At 40.8% G+C, this 24221-nt stretch overlaps 1 protein-coding gene across 2 annotated transcripts in view; it reads right to left on the bottom strand.

The window, feature by feature from the left end:
- Positions 1-24221, bottom strand: part of rnf111 (ring finger protein 111) — a 155711-nt gene that overhangs the window by 100046 nt on the left and 31444 nt on the right. For both annotated transcript variants that reach the window (XM_063065752.1, XM_063065753.1), the window contains exon 2: positions 4840-5744. In XM_063065752.1, the coding sequence (XP_062921822.1) occupies positions 4840-5662 (823 nt within the window). In that variant the 5' untranslated portion in view covers positions 5663-5744. The remainder of the gene's footprint in view (positions 1-4839; positions 5745-24221) is intronic.

Below are 24221 nucleotides of genomic sequence, written 5' to 3'. Positions count from 1 at the left end.
ATGAAGAATTTGAAGGTATCAACAATCTTGAATGTTACAATGAAAATTTGGAGATGCTATTGTCAATAACATTGTATGAAGGCAATTGCATTATCTGCACTAAACATCTACGCTGATTTTACTCATTGCAAACGCTGGCTCACCATTAGTATGCAAGACGAGACTCCGGAGTCCAAGCAGGGCACAGCTAGAAGACCAGGTTTGCAACTTGAATGGGGTACACATAGTCTGTGTATTTCCAACTCTAGCTAAACTTCGAGAGTCCGGAAAATCTGCTTGACCAACACCAAAGTACTGAAATTGCCAGATTATTGAAGTTTTACTATACTCAGAAACTTTTACATTTCTCATATCAAACTCTATCTGCTAGTTATGCTCCTCTTTGACTGCTCAATCTCTCCCTCCAAATTTAAGCTCAAATGCATAATCTGCAGCTTTGCTGATTAAAAGCTGATCTCTATATAAAATTTGGAACTTAGAATTTACAATTACCAAATTGAGCACCATGTTAATATTTTAGCAATGACTGGAGGCACCACAATGTATTAATAGAACTAGCATAGATGGATATTTATCAGCATGGATATAGTTAGCCAAAAAATCTGTTTGTGTTGCATAACTCATTCACAAGGCTTAAATTTCTGTGTGCAGCATGTCTTTAGTAGTGTTCATCCTTCTGCTTATGGGATGAAAAGAATGGTCACCAGGCAGAAGAAGGGAGGCAGGCAGGCTCATGAACAGTTTCTACAGGCTAGAAATTGGCGGGGGTGAAAGCAGCCGGAGCCAAGATCAGGGTGGGTTTGGAGATTCAATAGTGACCAAATCTTAGGCCACAGATACAAATCAACAAACAGTTGCAGTGGAAAGGGAGAGTAAACAGCAAGGGGTGGAGTGGGGGTAAACATTTGTATTAACTGCATAGAGATGCAAATCCTACAAAATGAATTTGGGGAACTAGGTCAGATTAAAGAGCAGCAACTATAAAGCTGCAATCTCTAGAATCCTTCCCAAGGTATGTGATAGTGGGTAAAGGTCAGGTGAATATGTGGCCAAAAAGTCTGTGAAAGAGGGAGAGCTTCAGAGTTTTGGATTATTTGTACAGGTGCTGGGGAAGGTACAACTAGTACAAGATCGACACGTTATACTTGAAGCAGAACAGGTCATACATTCTCTCAAGGATGTTTGGCAGAACTGTTGACTGTTGTGAAGAGGTTAAATAAAGTTGATAGGAGAAAGAAACAAAGTAGATGGGGGGGGGAAGGTAAGATACAGTCAAACATCAAAGGAAAACTAACTCAGTCCAGAAGACAGAGCAGACATGAGTGAGACGTAGCATGTACACAATGTAAAGTCTAATTTTCAATGCAAGGAGTTTAGCTGAACTTAAGAGCATTAATCAAACATAGGAATGTTTCTGTTGCTGGCAAAAGAGATATGAGCGAAAGGAGGACAGGAGTGGTAACTCAACATTCCTCTACAAGTGAGAGGGGTGGGGATTTAAAAGGTATGCAATCCCGATCAGTGAAGCCACTATGATAATGAGGGAGGAAATCACAGAAGCTCTTCAAATGTTCACTGAGGACAAATCTGTATTCATTTTTGGTTCAGACTCAAAAAACAATACAGAATTTGTAAAGCCCATAGAATTTACCAATTATATTCAAGATATATAAATATATACAAAATATTTACAAAGCATTACAAAAGGATTTTGCCTGAAAATATGAGCTTTTTTTTTACAAGTTTTTGTTGTACCTATTAACAAATAAATAATTAGCAAAAGGTAGTAAGCAGACAGACGAGATCTACACAGTTCTAATTATACCTTTCAGGTGGAAGTTGGCACCTGCACATTGACAAATGTGTTGCATAGGAGAGGCACTGAAATACGGACTTGGGCACAAGAGGAAACTGGATTGTGTAAATTTAGGTCAAGGTTTGGATATATTTAGGTACTTCATCACCATTTTGCTTTGGTATCCTTAAAACACTTTCTCCTTTCGCATTTCTATTGAAACAAGCTGAGAAAGCAGAAACTGTACTGAATAACAATTATTATTTATGGATGTAGCAAGTATATTTTCACAGGTTCCTTAAGGTTGTTATAACTGGAGTTGGTATTGGGGATAAGCTCTTATCACCTATTAAATGCTCCCAATGGCTCGCATCTCAAATAGCCTCTGGCAACAAAGTCCAGCTCCTGGCCTTCACGTGTGACCTAGCTACTATGCCCAGCAGAACTGTTTCTACTGACAGAAGGGGTAAAAGGTTGGCTACTGATGCCTTAAAACCAGTCACTTCAGACAAGATGGGAGCTCGTCAGCCATGGTTGGCAGCTTATCCAGAAGGAAAACTTATCTCAAACTTGCACTGCCTTGTGGCTATACACACTCATGGGGAAGGCTTCGGGATGTAAACCCTGAGGAAAAATTTGGAGCTTGAGTCCATCAGAACATAATACATAGGAGCAGATCTAGGCCATTCACTCCATCGAGTCTGCTCCAGCATAATATCGTGGTTGATCCAGGATCCCACTCAACCCCATACACCTGCCTTCTTGCTACATCCTTTGATGCCCTGACCAATCAGGAAATGATCAACTTCCACCTTAAATATACGCATGGACTTGGTCTCCACTGCAGTCTGTGGCAGAGCATTCCACAGATTCACTACTCTCTGGCTAAAAAAAAAATTCCTTCTTACCTCTGTTCTAAAAGGTTGCCCCTCAATTTTGAGGCTGTGCTCTCTAGTTCTGGATACCCCCATCATAGGAACATCCTCTCCACATTCACCCTATCTAGTCCTTTCAACATTTAGTAGGTTTCAATGAGATCCCCACGTATTCTTCTAAATTCCAGTGAGTACAAACCCAAAGCTGCCAAACGCTTCTCATATGTTAACCCCTTCATTCCCAGAATCATCCTTGTGAACCTGCTCTGGAATCTCTCCAATGACAACACATCCTTTCTGAGACATGGGGCCCAAAATTTTTGACAATACTCCCAAGTGCAGCCTGACAAGTGTCTTATAAAGGCTCAGCATTACCTCCTTGCTTTTATATTCTATTCCTCTTGAAATAAATGCCAACATTGCATTTGCCTTCTTTACCACAGACTCAACCTGTAAATTAACCTTCTGGGAGTCTTGCACGAGGACTCCCAAGTCCCTGTGCACCTCTGATGTTTGAACCTTCTCCCCTTTTAGATAATAGTCCTCACTACTGTTCCTTTAACCAAAATGTATTATCACACATTTCCAGCACTGTATTCAATCTGCCACTATTTTGCCCATTCTTCCAATTTGTCTAGGTCCTGCTGCACTACCTACCCCTCCAGCTAATCACAGAGCCATCAATTCCATTATTCAACTCATTGACAAACAACATGAAAAGTAGCAGTCCCAATGCTGACCACTGAAAACGACTAGTCACTGGCAGCCAACCAGAAAAGGCCCCCTTTACTCCTACTCAAGGTCTCCTGCCTGTCAGCCATTCTTCTATGCATCCAATATCTTTCCTGTAATGCCATAGGATTTTATCTTGTTAAGCAGCCTCATGTGTGGCACCTTATCAAATGCCTTCTAAAAATTCAAGTAAGTGACATTCACTACCTCTCCTTTCTTCACCCTGCTTGTTACTTCCTCGAAGAACTCTTAACAGATCTTTCAGGCAAGATTTCCCTTCGCAAACACCATGCGATTGTGAGTGCACGGTACCATGCAGGAGTCTGCGTGCTGTCTTTAGGCTGCACAAGCCGCAGCTCTGGTTCAGCAGGGATGTCCATTTAAACTGTCTCTTGTTTCTACAATGTTTGGCACAAGAGTCAAGGATTAAAGTCCCTAAAGCAGTCCTACGTTGAGTTCAACACTGGCTGGCAACTCCTGCGATGCTACTGGTGCCAAACTAAATCGGTCTCTGCCATTCCTTTGGATTCATCAACTGCATGGAGAGGGTGAGCCTGCCACATGGGCAATAGCTTGCTCTCCATATCGTACTGCCTTGGCTTATGTATAACATAGACAGTGGGGATGCAACATCCATCATCAACCCTGACCAACTAAAGCCCTCAGCAATATTTGCACAATGCCATTTTGTTTCTGAATTGTGTACCTTATTGTGTGCAACAACTTTTTCTGACTATTCTCTGAAACACATTAATGTACATGTAATTTAGGTTATGTAGCAGGCAACTTTTCCATGAATTCGAACTAAATTATGCAGGATTATCATACAACAAAAAAGAATAAGTATAATCTGAAAGACACTGCCACATCTTCAGTTATTCATCATTCACATTTTAAACATCTTCCTCAGGTCAGCATTTATTGCCCCACATGATTTTTGATAGGATGATGATACACTGACTTCCTGAATTACTGCAGCACTTTTGATAAAGGCAATTTTACAAATGCTTTTGGTCAGGAGATTACACAGTAACAATGAATAAAAAACAATGCAATTCCAAGCCAGGATGCAAATTTAAGGGAAATTTTAAGGTGGTGGTGGTGGTGCTCCTGTATACCTGCAGTTTTTCTCATTCCTAGTGGTCAAATGCAATTAGGCTTCAAGATTCATTATTTGAATACCAATTTGCATCAATGGTAGAACTTGTGCCATTGTTTCAGTTAGATAGATCACTGTTGGACAAAGGATTTGCAGCATAACAATTGTCTATACTAAAATTACCACTTTTAGAAACAGTCAAATGAACAATTGCTCAAATGCCAATAATAGTTATATCACTGCACAGTTGGTTGGAAGTAAGTGTTTCTAGTAACACAAGAAGTTTTCTTCAGCACAAATTTATTATTTTTCTAATTTATAAAAGATGAAAATTTTACCTGAGGCAACTGTTGTATTATTTTGGTGGCTTTCATTCCTTGACATATATAAATCATCATCCCCTTCAGTGGAAGAGCTGGAGGAGGATTCACTGCTCAGGTCATTATCACCTGAACTGCTAGAACTTGACAGTAAGGCATACTTCTTACGAGCAAAAACTTCCCTTTTCTTCTTCTGCAATAAAATACGCTCCTTTTGTTTTTGTGTCCGTTGAGAAACATTAGGTTTATTAAATTTCTTTCTCTGTTGAGGCCTCCGTAGACTGCTATTTGGGAGACAAGGTCGCTTAATTAAAATCCCTGATATAGATTCCTGTTCAGACCTCGGCCACTTGTGCATTTTTGAATCAATTGTTCTACTTGTGCCACTCAATACTGTTTGGGAATGTCTATCTGGAATCTCCTCCTCTTCTGAAGTCATTGTATCAGAGTCTCCAAAATGTAGACTTGAAGAAGGTGATGAAACACACTCACTAAAAGAAGAATCATCTGCATGGTCTTGTGACTGCATATGAGGCCTCAAACCAATGTTACTTGGGTGATCTTTCAAATTAGAGTTTTGAGTTTCTGATGGACCAGCCTGCTGGCTCTTACGCTTTTTTCTAGTGACAACCATTTTCTCCTGTTCTAATCTGTTCTCATTCATGCCTTTGATTGGCTTTCCAGAATCACAAATATGAGTGAAGTCATTTCCAACCTTACTTGCAATCATTTCAACGTCTGTACTAAAACTTTTTGTTGCCAGGATTGGCTCAGGGTTCATTAATGACTCCTTGGAACTCTCCTGTCTTCTGGGTGCATCAGATGTTATCTCAGTCTTCATATCCAGGTTGAAGGTCAGATTTATATGAGTTACATCAGGAAGTCTATTAAGGGATTGGATGATCTTATTCTTGCACTAATATCTGGAGGTTGAAAAAAAAAGGAGAAAAATATTAGTAACAATATTACAAAACAAGAACATTTATCTGATTGAACAATTAATTATCAAAGTAAGAACAGAATATGAAAGCAGTAGAGAAAGTGCAATGAAAATATTTACAAAGGTGATATCAGTATGAGATAACCATAATAAATGATAAAAGTGCTGTTTTCCATTAAGTTAAAAGCTAAGTACCAGACCACTGAAATTCGCAAGTCTCATTGCTTGCGAGTTCCACTTTGGAGGTGTCCTCGGGAGCTGAACATTGAAGAACATCATATCAGAAGGACAGGCAGATGGGCATAGTGGGTATGGTGGCTCTGTTGGTAAAAAATGAAAACAAATCCTTAAAAGGAAATGACATTGGATCAAAAGATGTAGAATTTTTGTGGGTAGAGTTAAGAAACAGCAAGGGTAAAAAGACTCTGATGGGAGTTATATGCAGGCCTCCAATTCAGTAGTCGGAATGTGGGCTACAAATTACAAAAGGAGATAGAAAAGGAATGAATAAAAAAAACAATGTTTGATGATCATGGGGGTAGATTTCAACATGCAAGCAGATTGGGGAAAATCAGGTTGATGCCAAACCCCAAGAGAAGGAATTTGTAGACTGCCTATAAGATGGATTTTTAGAGCACCTTATGTTCAAACCCAATAGGCAAAACACAATTCTGGATTGGGTATTGTGTAATGAAGGGAATTTGGGGTAAAGGAACCCTAAGGAGACAGTGTTCATAATATAATAGAATTCACCTACAGTTTAAGAGGGAGAAGCTAAAAATCAGATGCATCAGTATTACAGTGCAGTAATGGGAGTTTCAGAGAGAGAAGCTGGCCAAAGTTGATTGGAAAGGGACACTAGCAGAGTTGATGGTAGAGCAGCAATAGCTGAAGTATCTGGGAGTAATTCAAAAGACAAAGGATCGATTCATCTCAAAGAAGCAGCAGCATTCTAAAAAGGGGGGAGGGGGGAGAGAGAAATAAAGCAACCATGGCAACCAAGTCAAAGACAGCATAAAAGAAAAAGGGCACAAGATATAGTAAAAATTAGTGGGAAGTTGGAAGATTGGTAAGCTTTAAAAAAACCAACAGAAGGCAGCTAAAACAGCAAAAAAGCGAGATAACATGAAATATGAAAGTAAGCTAGCTAATAATTTTTAAATTTTTTCTCTTTGGATCAAGAAGAAGGCGGTAAGAGGCTAAGGATTTCTAGCAAGAAGACATTTTATTTATTGGAGTAGGAGAGAGGCCAGACTGCGCAGGCACGTGACGTCAGCCAGTTGAGTGCGAACAGTTTAAAAAGAAAACCGCCATATCGAGCGGGCAGCGTCGGAGTGGGCTGCAGAGTGAGAGGGTGCAGAGTGAAAGGGCTTTGGCTCAACGGGCTTCAGCAGAGACAGGAAGAGGCTTCTTGCGCCCGTTGAGTCTCATAGTAACAGAGTAAGTTACAGTTTTTTAGTATTTAGTACAAACAGTAGCATTAGAGGTATGCATCTAGGATTAGTGTTGTGCTTGGAGTGCCAGATGTGAGGACCCTGGGAGACTCCCAGCCTCCCCAAGGATTACATCTGCACCAGGTGCACTGAGATGAGGTTTCTGAAGGACCGTGTTAAGGAGTTGGAGATGGAAATTGATGACCTTCAGCTAATTAGGGAAAGTGAGGAGGTGATAGATACTACCTATAGAGAGGTAGCGGATAGCACCCTTGTGACAGTCCCCCTCAGAAATCATTATATTGTTTTGGATACTGTTGAAGAGGCAGACCTGACAGAGGAGGACCACAGTGAACGAGACTCTGGCATTCTGCCCAGTGCCGAAATCAAGAGAGCAAGAAGAAATGCGGTAGTTATAGGGGATTCCATCGTAAGGGGGACGGACAAGAGATTCTGTGAGCCAGACAAGGATACCCGGATGGTGTGTTGCCTCCCTGGTGCCAAGGTACAGGACGTCTCAGATCGAGGCCAGAGTATTCTGAGGAGAGAGGGCGAGCAGCCGGAAGTCTTGGTACATGTTGGTACCAATGACATATACAGAAAAAGAGAGGAGGTCCTGAAGGAAGATTACTGGGAGCTAGGAAGAAAATTGAAAAGCCAGACCTCCAGAGTAATAATATCAGGATTGCTGTCTGAGCTGTGCGCTAATGATGGTAAGAATAGCAGAATTAAGCAGATGAATGTGTGGCTAAGTAACTGGTGCAGGGGGCAGGGCTTCAAATTCTTGAATCATTGGGATCTATTTTGGGGAAGGTATGACTTATACAAAAAAGATGGATTACACCTGAACTCAAAAGGTACTAATATCCTGGCAGGATTGTTTAATATAGCTGTTAGGGAGGGTTTAAACTAAGTTGGCAAGGGGAAGGAAACCAAGGTGTTAGGGTTGAGGAAGAGGAAAATAGAAATAAGTCAAAAATACTGTGCAGCAAAGACGGCAAGAAGGACAGGCCGTGAATATACAGGATAATTTGCTGCAAAATAGAAATATAGCAAAATCGGCAACAGATACTGATCTAAATGTACTGTACTTAAATGCATGCAGCATTAGAAATAAAGTGGATGACCTTGCTGCACAGCTGCAGGTTAAAAGATATGACATTGTAGCCATCACCGAGTCATGGCTAAATGATGGATGTGATTGGGAGCTGAATATCCAAGGATACACAGTGTATAGGAAAGATAGGAAGGCAGGTAAAAGGGGTGGCGTGGCCCTGATGGTAAGTAACGATATCAAATCAATAGAAAGAAGGGACATAGGATCAGAAGAGGTGAAATCCTTATGGGTAGAATTAAGAAATGGCAAGGGTAAAAAGACACTAATAGCAGTTATATACAGGCCTCCAAACAGCAGCCGGGATGTGGACTACAAGTTGCAGCTGGAAATAGAAAAAGCATGTCAGAAGGAAAATGTCAGGATAATTATGGGGTATTTTAATATGAAAGTGGATTGGGAAAGTCAGGAAGGTAATGGATCTCAGGAGAGGGAGTTTGTAGAATGCCTACAGGATGGCTTTTTGGAGCAGCTTGTCCAGAAGCCCACCAGGGGACCGGCTGTTTTGGATTGGGTGCTGTGTAACGAAGCTGAGGCGATTAGGGAGCTGGAGGTAAAGGAACCTCTTGGAAGTAGTGATCATAATATGATTGAGTTCAGTTTCACATTTGAAAAGGAGAAGCTGGTATCAAGTGTATCGAACAGGGGAACAGGGGAAATTACAGTGGTATGAGAGAGGAACTGGCCTAAGTCGATTGGAAAAGTAAGCTAAATGGAGGGACAGCAGAGCAGAATTGGATGAAATTCCTACAAGAAATAAGGAAAATGCAGGAAAAATATATTCCAAGAAAAAAGAAAATCATGAATGGAAAAATGGCATAAATGTGGCTAACCAGAGAGGTTAAAGCAAAAATAAAAGCAAAAGAAACAGCGTACAAGGAAGCAAAAATTAGTGGGAAAAATTGAGGACTGGAAGACTTTTAAAAACTTATAGAAGGAAACTAAGAAAGTCATTAGGAAAGAAAAGATGAATTATGAAAGGAAGTTGGCAATTAACATAAAAAAGGATACTAAGAGTTTTTTTTAATATATGAAGAGTAAAAGAGTGACAAGGGTAGATACGGGATCGATTGAAAATGATGCTGGAGAAATTATAATGGATAACAAAGAGATGGCGGAGGAAGTGAATGAGTATTTTGCATCAGTCTTCACAGTGGAAAACATGAGCAATATACCTGATAGCCAGAGGTATCAGGGAATAGAATTAGATACAGTCAAGATTACTAAAGAGAAAGTGCTTGGGAAGCTAAGTGGGCTAAGAATAGATAAGTCTCCCGGTCCGGATGAGGTGCACCCAAGGGTTCTGAAGGAGGTGGCTTTGGAGATTGTGGAAGCATTGCAAATGATCTTCCAGGAATCAACAGACTCTGGCATGGTTCCGGAGGACTGGAAGGTCACAAATGTAGTTCCGCTATTTAAGAAAGGAAGGAGGCAGCAGAAAGAAAATTACAGACCTATTAGTCTGACATCGGTAGTTGGAAAGATATTGGAGTCAATACTCAAGGACGAGGTTATGAAATATCTCGAGGTGCATGACAAGATAGGCCCAAGCCAGCATGGTTTCATGAAGGGAAGATCCTGCCTCACCAACCTATTGGAATTTTTTGAGGTAATCTCGAATAAGATTGACAAGGGGGAGGCTGTGGATGTTGTGTATTTGGATTTTCAAAAGGCCTTCGATAAGGTGCCGCATATGAGGCTGCTTAATAAGATGAGAGCCCATGGAATTATAGGAAAGATATTGAAATGGGTGGAGCATTGGCTGATAGGCAGAAAGCAAAGGGTGGGAATAAAGGGATCCTATTCTGATTGGTTGCCAGTTACTAGTGGTGTTCCGCAGGGGTCGGTTTTGGGGCCGCTCCTTTTTACGATGTATATTGATGATTTGGATTATGGATTAAATGGTTTTGTGGCTAAATTTGCGGATGACACCAAGATAGGTGGAGCAGCAGGAAATGTTGATGAAACGGAAAGGTTGCAGAAAGAGTTAGTTAGTTTAGGAGAGTGGGCAAAGAAATGGCAGATGAGATACAGCGCTGACAAATGTATGGTTGCACATTTCGGAAGAAGAAATAATAGGGCAGATTATTATTTAGATGGGGAGAAAATTCAAAAATCGGAACTGCAAAGGGACTTAGGGGTCCTCGTGCAGGATACCCTAAAGGTTAACCACCAAGTTGGATCGGTGGTAAGGAAAGTGAATGCTATGTTGGCATTCATTTCAAGAGAAATAGTGTATAAGAGTAAGGAGGTGGTGATAAGGCTCTATGGGGCACTGGTGAGACCTCATCTGAAATACTGTGTGCAGTTTTGGGCCCCCTATCTTAGAAAGGATGTACTGATGTTGGAGAGAGTTCAGAGAAGATTTACGAGGATGATTCCTGGAATGCAGGGGCTAACATATGAGGAGCATTTGCCGGCTCTTGGATTATAGTCATTAGAGTATAGAAGAATGAGAGGGGATCTCATAGAAATGTTTCGAATGTTGAAAGGGTTGGACAGAGTAGATGTGGAAAGGTTGTTTCCCTTGGTGGGTGAGTCCAGGACAAGAGGCCATAGGCTTAGAATTAGAGGGTACCCAGTTAAAACGGAGATGAGGAGAAAGTTTTTTAGCCAGAGGGTCGTGGATTTGTGGAATTCGTTGCCACATACAGCCGTGGAGGCCCGATCATTGAGGGTGTTTAAGGAGGAGATTGACAGGCATCTAATTAGTCAGGGTATCAAGGGATATGGGGAAAAAGCCAGAAATTGGAAATAGATGGGTGAATAGTTTAGCTCATGGAGGAGCTGCGGAGCAGACTCGATGGGCCGAATGGCCTACTTCTGCTCCTTTGTCTTGTGTTAATACAAAGCAGGATACCAAAAGTTTCTTCTTCTTCCAAATATATAGAGTAAAAGAGAGGTTAGAGTGGATTTCAGACCACTGGAAAATGTCATTTGAGAGGTAGTAATGGAGGCCAAAGAAAAGGCAGTTGAACTTGATAAGTATTTTACATCAGTCTTAATGGTGAAAGACAGCAGCACAGTATAACAGATTTTCAAAAGTGTCGGGGGCAGAAATTAGTGTAGTTGCTATTAATAAGGAGAAGGTGCTTAGAAAACTGGAAGGTCCAAAGGTAGATAAGTCACCTGGACAAGAGGAACTGCAACCCAGGGTTCTGAAAGAGGCAGTTGAAGAGATGGTGGAAGCATTAATGATCATTTGAGAATCTCCAGATTCTGGAATGCTTCCAGAGGACTGGAAAATTGCAAATGTCACACCACTCTAAGAAGGGAGGGAGGCAAAAACAGAGGAATTTATAAGCCAGTTAGCCTGACTTTAGTGGTTGGCAAGATAAGGATAAGGTTTTTTGGTAGTTGGAGGCACATGATAAAAGACACCGAAGTCAGCATAGAAACATAGAAAATAGGTGCAGGAGTAGGCCATTCGGCCCTTCGAGCCTGCACTGCCATTCAGTATGATCATGGCTGATCATCCAACTCAGAACCCTGTACCAGCCTTCCCTCCATACCCCCTGATCCCTTTAGCCACAAGGGCCATATCTAACTCCCTCTTAAATATAGCCAATGAACTGGCCTCAACTGTTTTCTGTGGCAGAGAATTTCAGATTCACCACTCTCTGTGTGAAGAAGTTTTTCCTAATCTCGGTCCTAGAAGGCTTCCCCTTTATCCTCAAACTGTGACCCCTCATTCTGGACTTCCCCAACATCGGGAACAATTTTCCTGCATCTAGCCTGTCCAATCCTTTTAGGATTTTATACGTTTCAATCAGATCCCCCCTCAATCTTCTAAATTCCAACAAGTATAAGCCTAGTTCATCCAGTCTTTCATCATATGAAAGTCCTGCCATCCCAGGAATCAATCTGGTGAACCTTCTTTGTACTCCCTCTATGGCAAGGATGTCTTTCCTCAGATTAGGGGACCAAAACTGCACACAATACTCCAGGTGTGTTCTCACCAAGGCCTTGTACAACTGCAGTAGTACCTCCCTGCTCCTGTACTCGAATCCTCTTGCTATAAATGCCAGCATACCATTCGCTTTTTTCACCGCCTGCTGCACCTGCATGCCCACTTTCAATGACTGGTGTATAATGACACCCAGGTCTCATTGCACCTCCCCTTTTCCTAATCGGCCACCATTCAGATAATAATCTGTTTTCCTGTTTTTGCCACCAAAGTGGATAACTTCCCATTTATCCACATTAAATTGCATCTGCCATGAATTTGCCCACTCAACTAACCTATCCAAGTTACCCTGCATCTTCTTAGCATCCTCCTCACAGCTAACACTGCCGCCCAGCTTCGTGTCATCCGCAAACTTGGAGATGCCGCATTTAATTCCCTCATCGAAGTCATTAATATATATTGTAAACAACTGGGGTCCCAGCACTGAGCCTTGCGGTACCCCACGAGTCACTGCCTGCCATTCTGAAAAGATGGCTTCCTTAAGGGAAAATCTTGCCTGACAAATCTGTTAGAATTCTTTGAGGAAAAAAGAACAGGCAGGTAGACGAAGAAGAGTCAGTGGATGTTGTTTACGTTGATTTTCAGAAGGCATTCGACAATGTACCACATGAGGCTGCTAAACAAGATAAGAACCCATGGTATTCTAGGAAGGATACCAGCATGTACAGAAGGTTGGCTGACTGGAGGCAGAGAGTGAGATTAAAGGGGTCCTCTTCTGGTTGGCTGCTGGTGATCAGTGTGTTCTGCAAGGGTCGGTGTTGAGTCTGCTACTTTTCACACGTTATATGATCTGAATGATGGAATTAATAGCTTGTGGCCAATTTTGTAGATGACGCAAAGACATGTGAAGGGGCAGGCAGTGTTGAGGAAGCAGAGAGTCTGCAGGAGAACTTAGATTATAGATTGGGCAAAGTGGCAAATGGAGTACAGTGTAGGGAAGTGTATGGTCATGCACTTTGGTAGTAGGAATAAAGACAGAGACTATATTCTAAATGAGAAGATTCAGTAATCTGAGGTGCAAGAGACTGAGATGCAGGTTTCCCTAAAGGTTAACTTGCAAGTTGAGTTGGTAGTAATGAAGGCAAATGCAATATTAGCATTCATTTCCAGATGACTAATATATAAAATTAGGATGCAACGCTAAGCCTCTATAAGGCATTGGTCACACTGCATTTAGAGTGTTGTGGGCAGTTTTGGATCCCATATCTAAGAAAGTTGGCATTGGAGAGAGTTCACGATAATGATCCTGGAAATGAAAGGGTTAATGCTAGCCTCCCCAGCAGCCAGGACACTGTCAAGACGTGACACTTCAAAAAAAAGTGACATCCATCATTAAACACGCTCCCCCCCCCCCCATCACTCAGAACATTCCATCTTCCCATTGCTTCCATCGAGGTGGTCGTACAGGAGCCTAAAGAGAGACACTTAACATTTCAGGAACAGCTTCTTCCCCTTCTGAATGGACAATGAACCCATGAACACTACCTCACGAGTTTGCTCTCGTTTTGCACTACTTAATTTAATTTTCTTTTTCTGTATTTACTTAAAGCATTTAAACGTTTTAATTATTATTATGTAATGCAATGTACTGTTACTACAAAACAACAAATTTCATTTCTTTTGCCAGTGATATTAAACCTGATTCTGATTCATTCAATGGCTCTGGGTGTGGAAAAGAGATCTCATTGAAACTTACCAAGTACTGAAAGGCCTAGATAGAGTGGATGTGAAAAGGATCTACCCAATATTGGGATAGTCAAGGACCAGAGGACACAGTCTCAGAATAGAAAGATGGCCCTTTAGAATAAAGCTGAAAAGGAATTTCTTTAGCCAGAGGTTGGTGAATTTGTCAAATTCATTCCTACACAGTCGTGTAGCAATAATAAGGATGTCAAAAGTTATGAACGAAGGCAGCAGAATGTGGTTGAGAAGAATAATAAATCAGCCGTGATGAATGACGACGAGGGTTTGATTGGTCTAATCGCCTAATTCTATTCCCTTGTCTTATGGAGTGCTGACCTAACATGTTAGGACACACAAAACTAGTACTTTATACTTTATTGTTGCCAAACAATTGGTACTAGAATGTACAATCATCACAGCGATATTTGATTCTGCGCTTCACACTCCTTGGATTACAAATATTAAATATTAAAAATTTAAATTAAAGATCATAAATAGAAAATAGAAAAATGGGAAGTAAGGTAATGCAAAAAAACCAAGAGGCAGGTCCAGATATTTGGAGGGTACGGCCCAGATCCAGGTCAGGATCCGTTCAGCAGTCTTATCGCAGTTGGAAAGAAGCTGTTCCCAAATCTGGCCGTACGAGTCTTCAAGTTCCTGAGCCTTCTCCCAGAGGGAAGAGGGACGAAAAGTGTGTTGGCTGGGTGGGTCATGTCCTTGATTATCCTGGCAGCACTGCTCCAACAGCGTGCGGTGTAAAATGAGTCCACGGATGGAAGATTGGTTTGTGTGATGTGCTGCGCCGTGTTCACGATCTTCTGCAGCTTCTTTCGATCTTGGACAGGACAACTTCCATACCAGGTTGTGATGCACCCTAGGAGAATGCTTTCTACGGTGCATCTATAAAAATTAGTCAAGGTTTTAAGGTACAGGCCAAATTTCTTTAGTTTTCTCAGGAAGTAAAGGCGCTGGTGGGCCTTCTTGGCAGTGGACTCTGCTTGGTTGGACCACGTCAGGTCATTTGTGATATTAATAGTGATTATTTCCAAACAGTTAGTGATAAATCCAATAGTGAAGAGAAAGCTCTGTCACCATAACTGTTACAGAATTTAGCATTTGTTACCACATAGAAGAGAAAAGCAGAAGGCTTGCACATGATAGAAACATGAAATAAGATACACAGGTTAAGTCGATGATTGCATCAGAAATAGAAAGGTGAGAAAATAGGTTGCAGAGAGAGATGGGGAGTGCATAGATCTGCACCCACTTTCATCTGGACCATAGCCCTCCAAACCTCTCTCATCCATACCTCTCCGAACTTCTCTAAAATGTTACCTTTGACCCTGCATCTACTACTTCCATTGGCAGCTCATTCCTCGCTCGCACTACCTCTGAATGAAGTAGTTCCCTCACATTTTATCCTAAACCTAAGGCATCTATTTCTAGTTTCACCCTGTCAGAGGGAAACAAAAAGCTTATTTGATAATCATACATCAGACCTGGTCACTTCTGATACAAATAGGAAAGGCTGATTAAGTCAAATTGTTGAATTCAGAGTCCCAAGGGTAACAATGCACCTAGATGGAAGATGAGGTGCTGCTGCTCAGTGTTAACATTGGACTTCATTGAAACAGAAAGAGACCAAAGACAAGGAGGTCAAAACTGTCAGGTAGCTCACATTCTGCATCTCCATTCCAGCAAGCAGTTTCCCTACTCTCTAACTACCCCTTTTCATCTTTGTTTATTTGTAGAACTGAAGATGGACCAGCCATGCTTAACAGATAGTATCTAGGCAGAGACAGAAGAAACTGCAGCTGCTGGAACATGGAGCAACAAATTATCTACTGTAGGAATTCAGTAGGTAGAGGTGTTTGTGTCAAAAGCAAATATGTCGTTTGCAGAAACTTAGCCTGCACCCAAAAGCACTTCCTTCATTCTTTCCCCTCTTCCTCAGAGTTGTAGAGTAAAACAGCATGGAAACAGGCCCTTCAGCTTAACTGGACATCCTCCCTGTTAAGCCCCTTGCCTGCATTCAGTCCATAACCCTTTAAACTCCTGTCCTCCATGTACTCTAAATGTCTCTTAAATGCTGCAATTGTACCCACCACAACCTCTTCTTCTGGTAGTTCATTCCAGGTTATCCTTACCCCCTGTGTGAAGTTACCTCTGAGGCCTCTTAAATCCATCCTTTTTTTTTATGTATCTGTGCCCCTGAGTTTTAGACTCACAAAGCTAGGGAAAAGATTATGACTCCTTATGATTTTATAAATTGAGTTTCACCCTCATTCTCTTGTGCGTAAAGGAATAAAGACTAAGCTGGTAAGCTTTCCTTCTAACTCAGGTAGCACCCTTGCACTCTTCTAGTTTGACAAAGTCATTCCTATAACAGGATGTCCAAAAGAGTACACAATCCTTCAAATGCAGTCTCACCAACAACTTATGTACCTGCAACATTATGTTCATCCTAGACTCTGCTCTGACTGATGGCCAGCATGCTAAATGCCTTCTTCACCACTGTCTACTTGCACAACCACTTTCAGCAAATTGTGCTTTTTAGTGTAGCCCCCCCGGCCACTCTCAGGGTTGCTCGGCTTGCTGTTGTCTAGGGAAACAGCCTCGGCCCCGCCAAACTGGGTAATAGTTTGTTTGGATGCTGTGTGAGGTACCCCACTCTGCCCAAATAACAGATAATACACCAGATGCAATTAAATGATTTACAGTTTATAGATATTACTGAAACTATATAATTAAGAGAGAATAAAATATAAAAGGAAAATAAAAGGCGCCACACTTATCAAAGTTCAATCTCTTCGTGCACAAAACCGTTGGAGCTCAAGGACCTTCTTCTTCACCTTGCGACCCCTCAGACCACCTCGACCGGCCGCCTGGGACCAACAACGGTGGTCGACCAGACGCTCCTCACGAGTCCCTCTCCATCTCCTCGCTGAACGCCCTCCTCGGGGTCCGACCCCGTTAGCGGACATCACAGCACCTCGTCCATCCTGTCTCGCTCTCCTGCCTTCTGCCCCCAAACCCCGCGCATACAGTCTCTTCAAATAAACCAAAAACGTAACAACTATCCCAATTGGTTAATAACATATTTCTTATCACACTCTAAACCAAAACAAGCTGCTAGCACAAATTTTCTCAGCACTTAACACAACAAAGCCGCATTTCCCACATTAACATAACAAAGACGCCATTTTAATTAGCCTCCACAGTAACATAAAAGTCGAAATCCCCTTACACTAGCTTCAACTGTTCCACTGCACTCAACTGTGCTTTGCCATTCATACAAGTTCGAGCATGGCTTGACTGACCTAAAATGCATCTCTTCACACTTATCTAAATTGAAATCTATTTGCTATCCCTCAGTCCATCTCAATAACTGATCCAAGATCTCTTTATAATTCGATGTAAACTGCTTCACTATCAACAAGACCCCCAATTTAGTATCACCATGTGCATATTTATCCAAATCCTTTACATACATATTGCATAACACTAACTTCTGAGGCCTCTGATCAGAAAATTAAGCTTCATCCATCACCCTCTCAGGAACTTCAGATTTAAAAGTTCTGTCACTTTTCCAGTTCTGAAGGAAATGTGATCAACTGTTTCCACAGGTGTTGCTTGCCTGCTGAATATCTCTAGCATTTTTTTTGCTTTCATACAATATGTTATAGATAAAGTGAAGGTAGTCAACATATGAGAGAGAAATTAAGTAACTATACCAAAGAAAAAAGGAACACAAAACTGTGCTGAAATTTAAAAAATACTGGAAATACTCATCAAATCAGGTAGCATCAGTGGAAAGAGGAAAATAATGTGTTTCACATCAAAGATCCTTTGTCAGAACTAGAAAAGCTCGAAAATAAGCTGTTTTTAAATTGCAGACAAGAATATGTTTGGGTTAGAGAAAGTGAAGCATTCCATGGGGAAAACACACATTTTTAACTTATTTAGAGATACAATACAGTAACAGGCCCTTCTGGCCCAACAAGCCCACACCACCCAATTACACCCATGTGACCAATTGACCAGTTAACCAACTAACCCAAAGTGGAACACCTCGGTCACGTGGAGAATGTAAAAACTCCTTATGAACAGTCTATTAAAGCTGGTACTGTAATACAGGTGGGCCAAATTAAATTTAATGTACAGTAAAAGGATAGGTAGAAGTGCTAGGAAGGTATCAACACAATTTAATATGAAGATTGATATTTCAAGGTCTAAGTATATAGTCCAGCTATACTCTCCTGTTCTGCTTTCTTCAAAATTATTCATAATTATTAGCCATTTTCAACTGCACCTTTGCAGTCACCAGATATGATTTTGCATCCACTTCAATTTATGTACTTCTGCTTGTACTGCAAATTGCACACATAGACCAAATGCCATTAAACACTATTATTGTACATGAGTACAATGGTTGGCATGGGCATTGAGGGCTTGTGGGTCCATTTGTGCTGTGTAGATCTTCTAAAACAACCAACAGAAAGTGAACCAAAAACTAAGACTCAAGTTACAAACTACATCACAGCCTGTAATTAATGTACTTAACTCTATAGATACAGCAGTTCTACAAGCAAATGTAACAACTTAGAATTCTATGCTAATGAAGACTGGTTTTTATCCTTCATTCTGTTATGAACAATTCAATTTAACTGTGGAGTGTTTATATAGAGTTAAGGGCCAAATAGGTCTGATAGGGCTATTTACTATGATGCACAAGACCACTCTGCCCATTGAGTCCAGGCTGCCACCCAGCAGAGAAACCCCAACAATTCCATTCCCTCACCCTTCCTTCCGTAAAGCTCTCCAACAGGGGGCCTGTGGGCCGGATCGTGTATTAATGAGCAGACAGTGGATCAGATAAATGCCATTAAAAAAACCTGAAATACGGGAATTATCCATTTAAATACATCTAGTTATGTTCTGCCTCAAATTAATGAATAACGCATGGTAGAAAATCATTTGTGCCTAAGGTTGCCTACCCATGTTCTACAACCTCCCTCTCTCATAACTTCAATTTTATTCTTTTATCTCTTTTCCCACACAAATTAAATTAATTCTACTGTAATTGATTTTGCATATAAAACAGATCTAAATCTTAGTGCAACTTGTGACTTTATAAGAACCTTGGATATTGTGAAAAATATTGACAGCTAATGTTCCCTAATCAATAGTACCACAGGAATTTCTGTGCAAAGTTGCAGGGCTTAATCCTGGATCATTCCCCATGTACTTTAAGTGCAGGACAAACATTGCCACAAATTTTGGTGGAGATGAATGACAGTGAATTTGAGGCAAGGTTTAACCAATTTTAAACCCAAGAGATTTTTGCAGAGGCTGGAAATCTAGATCGCGACACAAAACACAAGAGGAATGCAGCAGGTCAGGCCGTATCAATGGAGAAGAACAAAGAGTTAACGTTTTGGGCCAAGACCCTGTCCTGATGAAGCATCCTGATCTGAAACTTCACCCCTATTTCTCTCCAGAGATGTTGACTGACCGGCTGAGTTCCTCAAGCACTGTGTTACAACAAAACTTGCTCAAATTTTATACAGGTTTCCCCCGCCATCCAAAGGTAGAGCGTTCCTATGACATGGTTCGTAAACTGGAATGTCGTAAAGCGAAGAAGCAATTACCATTTATTTATATGGGAAAATTTTGTGAGTGTTCACAGACCCAAAAATAACCTACCAAATCATGCCAAATAACATAAAACCTAAAATAACAGTAACATATAGTAAAAGCAGGAATGATATGATAAATACACAGCCTATATAAAGTAGAAATACTTTTCCACAATCATTTAGCGAAAATCTCACGCAAGCGCTCTCAGCAGAAAATCTCACGCAAGCGCTGTTGGCAAAAACACTCTCCCCAGTAACCTTTAAGCTATGAAGCTGCCAAATCATACCAAATAACATGTAAAAATACACAGCCTATATAAAGTAGAAATAATGTATGTACAGTGTAGTATCACTTACGGGCATCGGGAAGTCAGCGTCGAGCACACTCATGATGGTGTGTTAGGCTGAGTCACCAGAGGTTGGGGTGGTGCAGTGGCCCCCACCCTCCTGGCTGCCGACCCATACCGATCCGCGAAGCATACAGGGGTACAGTGATAGCTGGGAGGCACACAGCACATCTTTAAGAAAAAAGTCGAAATAAACATGTTAATTAATTACGTGCCGGGCAGCACGTAGTTAATTAGCATGTTTATTTCGGCATTTTTCTTAAAGATGTGCTGTGTGCCTCCCGGCTACCTCTGCATTCTCTGCAAATCGGTATCTGCCCGCGGCGTGGGGGTTGGGGTGGTGGGACACTGGGGTGTCATCTCATCATCGTCTGTTTCCATTAGGGCAGGCATGTCTTCTTCTCCTATGACTGCCCGCCTCGATGTTGAAGGTCGAGGTTTGTCGTCTGCTGTGGCTGGTGTGGAAGGCTTGAGAAACAACAGTATGCTTGACTGCTGAGCATCGCGCATTTTTCTATCATACAGTTCTTTGTAAGCACTCAAACCATCTTGCAAATATGCCCTAAACTGACATACCCTTTCAAAATTAAAGTCGTACTTTATCATTGCAGTGAAAATCTCACGCAGTTGCTTCACGTTCAGTTCCTGGACAACTTCACTTTTGGTACGTTCGCTACTGCATTCGGTTTCGATTGTTATCCTTTCCTCTTCCAATTGCATCAGCTCTTCATCTATCAGTTCTTTGGTCATGGGATGCCAAAACCTCTTCACATCATCTTCATCAACTTCCACAAGCCAAACTCACTTTGTCTTTGCTTCGTTCACCACGATCGAAACGCATAATTATGTCTAGTTTTACGCTAAGTGTAACACCCTTATGAGCTCTTTTAGGCTTTTCCGATAACTTAGAACTCATCTTGCTAACAGCTGCTCACAGGCATGTGTTTAAGCAATGCCGGCGAGAATGCCCTTCTGAATCCGGGGGAGAGCGGTTGCTCGGGGTGCACGCTGCCTTTTATAGCGCGCTGCTTTTTCCACGCGCCGTCTTTTTTCGTAACAGCGAAAACACCTCTGTTAGCGAAAACAGGGAACTAATGTACGTCTTTTGTAACAGTGAGGTTTCGTAAAGCGAACATTCGAGAAGCGGGGGACACCTGTAATTGCATTTTATAAGTATCTTTTAAGCAGTTCAGAATCTTTGGGACATGCAAGCATTTTTATTTTTTTAATGGTGTCATTATTTTAAAGGCAAATTTAATAACAGTATGGTACAATGCTGTCTAATATTTATCTAATTCGGCACAGTAGTGGGTGTGCTGCTGCCATACAGCTCCATAAGCCTGGATAGAGTCCTGGCCTTGGGTGATGTCCAGGTTAAGTTTCCATATTTTCCCTACAGCTGCATAGGTTTCACTGCCATCTTCCAAAGCTAGTGGTTTAATGGGTTACTCTAAATTGCCCCGAATTAGGTGGGTGGCAGGAAACCAGGGACGGGGAGGAGGGGAATGAATGGGCATGAGAGATAAATAGTAGAATGGGGCAGATAAGAAAGCACTAACAGCAAGCACAGATGTAACTAGACCAAAAAGCTTGTTTACATCATGAAAAAAAGAGAAATGTTGAGGTAGCTAATTGCCAGTGCTTTTTCCTAACATCCACAGAACTCAAAGGCCCCATCTGCTCTGCTACATTAGTTCACTCATGTCAAGTTATTTATCGTATTTCGTGAAATTATGTGAATTTGTTACTAGTGAGTGTTGCATTTCATTTCCTGGGATAAGATAATAGTAGGAAAAGTAAAACTATGAAGTTGTCCCTGTATATGACAGGCAAGGATCCTTCCAAATTTGAGCAATTACAAGTTGATAAATCTTAGAATCTGAAAGCTTTCTCTTCTCTTCAGAAAGATTAGACAGTTTAAATTTGCTTATAATTACAAAAGAATGAAAAGCAAATAGTTGACAAATACAAGACACAGATTTAAAATGTGACAAAAAGTCAGGGAAGACGGAAGAAAATTGTGCTGCAAGTGTTAGCATTTGTAAAACAACTCTTAAAAAGATGGTTAGTGTAGATTTAACACAGGCCTCTAAGAAAGAAGGAAATATGCTATGGGGAAATGTGGGAAAATGGGACTGCACTAAGAAGCAGCATTTTTTCAACGGGCACAGTGGCCTCCTGAGTCATGTGAAAATGAAAACAAAGCACCCACTGGAGACGAATTAAATATCTGAGAAATGTGCAAACTTCACACAGACAGAACCTAAAATCAGAATCAAACCAGGGCTGGGCAGCAACAGCACAAAATGCTGAGCGCCCCCCCCCCCCCATAAAACTCAAAGCTTTATTTTGAAGAAAGACCTTAAGTTCCACTGTAACTTTAACATGCATTTTAGAGCCCTATTGTGAAGAAAGAACGTCACTACGGTTGTGTTATTGGTTGACTATTTTAAAGGTCTTAGCTTAACAATCCAAGGGAAAGCATTTTAATTTCTAACAAGGCAGTTTGAGACAACTTTGAAACCTTAAGATTTTCCAGGGAAGAAAATATACCACCCCTGCTTCATATGATCAAAATGGCTTTCAATCCTAGGCCAAGGTGGATTGCTCTTAACATAAGTCATCCCCATGGTCAGCAAGAACCAATTACTATTCAAAACTACACAATTTCAACAACTTACAGAATGGTTGTGCATGAGATAGACCAATATTGCAAATCCTGCCAATATTTTGCAGGCCATCAGCAGTTTCAAACACAATTCAAAATTATAAAGTTTTTAACTAGTTGCACTGCAACCAATTTGGATGACAACTTCGCCTTTACATTAAAAAATATTTGCATACTGGCTCTTTCTCTGTCAATTACTCTACTGTTCCTATAGTTGAATGTGAATTTTAGTACATTTCTCCAAAAATATCTTTTAATTTCTGTTAATATTTTTGATTGGTTTACAACAGTAGCAATAAGTGCTTCAAAAGCTGACTTTTTGAGGCATCTTCTCTTCACAAATGGCATTGCACTTATTTTCTTTCACATTACCTACACTAGTCTGATTTAAAAACCATCCCCTTTACCAAATGGACATGGAATTTGGTTTATTATTGTCACAAGAAACACTTTTCTTGCAAACAGTTCAAGTCATTACACAATGTATTGAGATAGTACATAGTAAAAAAAAAACAGAATGCAGTGTAAGAGCTACAGAGAAAGTATAGTGCAGGCAGACAATAAGGCACAAAGTACACTGTGAGGTCAAGAGCTATATTCCCTCTAAGCTGTGCACGTGTGTGCGCGCACACGTTTTTCAACCAGTGCACAAAGGAAATTAATGTGCGCACAAAAGGTTAGTTACCTAAAATAATGTAGTAATTAATAATTATACTTATTGAAAATAATCTTTTAGGTAAATGTTTCTGTTAACTAGTTAGTCGGTTTTTCAAATACAATGCACGTCACTAATTTACTTAACCTCACCTTTCCTGTTCCGGTTTGTACAGCTGCACCACAGCGGCAGCCATCTTTGGCGGACAGTGTTGATATCGTAAAGTTATACAACGATCTGTCTCAAATCCTGCAGATAGCTTACTAAGTTTTTATTGAAAAAGATCAGCCAAATGACCCTGTGGCTAAATACTGTCACAAGAAATTGATAAACATTACATACGAAGTAGCTTTACAGGTTTTAAATGATGTCTTTAATGAATTGGCTGCACTGCGCAAGATTCTGCAAAAGAGTGGCCTGACACCGATTGATTCACTTCATTTTGCGCGAGGCAAAAATAACAAGATAAAAAAGCAGTATCTGGAAGACAATGTTTCGTGGAGTGGCAAAGTTAAAGTTTTGCTAAGCCAACAATGTGAAGAAAACGTCACAGTAGATACAAGTTCGCTGTTGACTTTTATAAATAGTCTTTGTGTTCATTTAGAAGAAAGGTTTCCTGAAGATGAGGTACAGGAATGGTCAGCTTTTGATTTCTCCGCAATTGCAGATTGTGACTTCATATTTGGCGATGAACAAGTTAATGCCTTATGTCTTAAATATCATGATTTTCTAGCTGAAAACACTGTAATAGTTAGGCAGTTTAATGATTTCAAATTTTCTGTGCAAGAAAAAATTAAATCCAAACTGATTTCAAACTTTGTTCAAATGGTGGCATTTGTACTTCAAAATGAACAGTTTTGCGACGTTGCACAGTTAATGGACATTGGGGGAACCTTTCTTGCGTCTAGTGCGGACTGTAAGCGAGGTTTTAGCCTAATGAATCAACTCAAAAAC

The sequence above is a fragment of the Mobula hypostoma genome, chromosome 13 (assembly GCF_963921235.1).
Source record: "Mobula hypostoma chromosome 13, sMobHyp1.1, whole genome shotgun sequence".
In the NCBI taxonomy this organism is placed as follows: Eukaryota; Metazoa; Chordata; class Chondrichthyes; order Myliobatiformes; family Myliobatidae; genus Mobula; species Mobula hypostoma.
The sequence above is the reverse complement of the archived record's forward strand: the minus strand, read 5'-3'. Positions and strand labels throughout refer to the sequence as shown.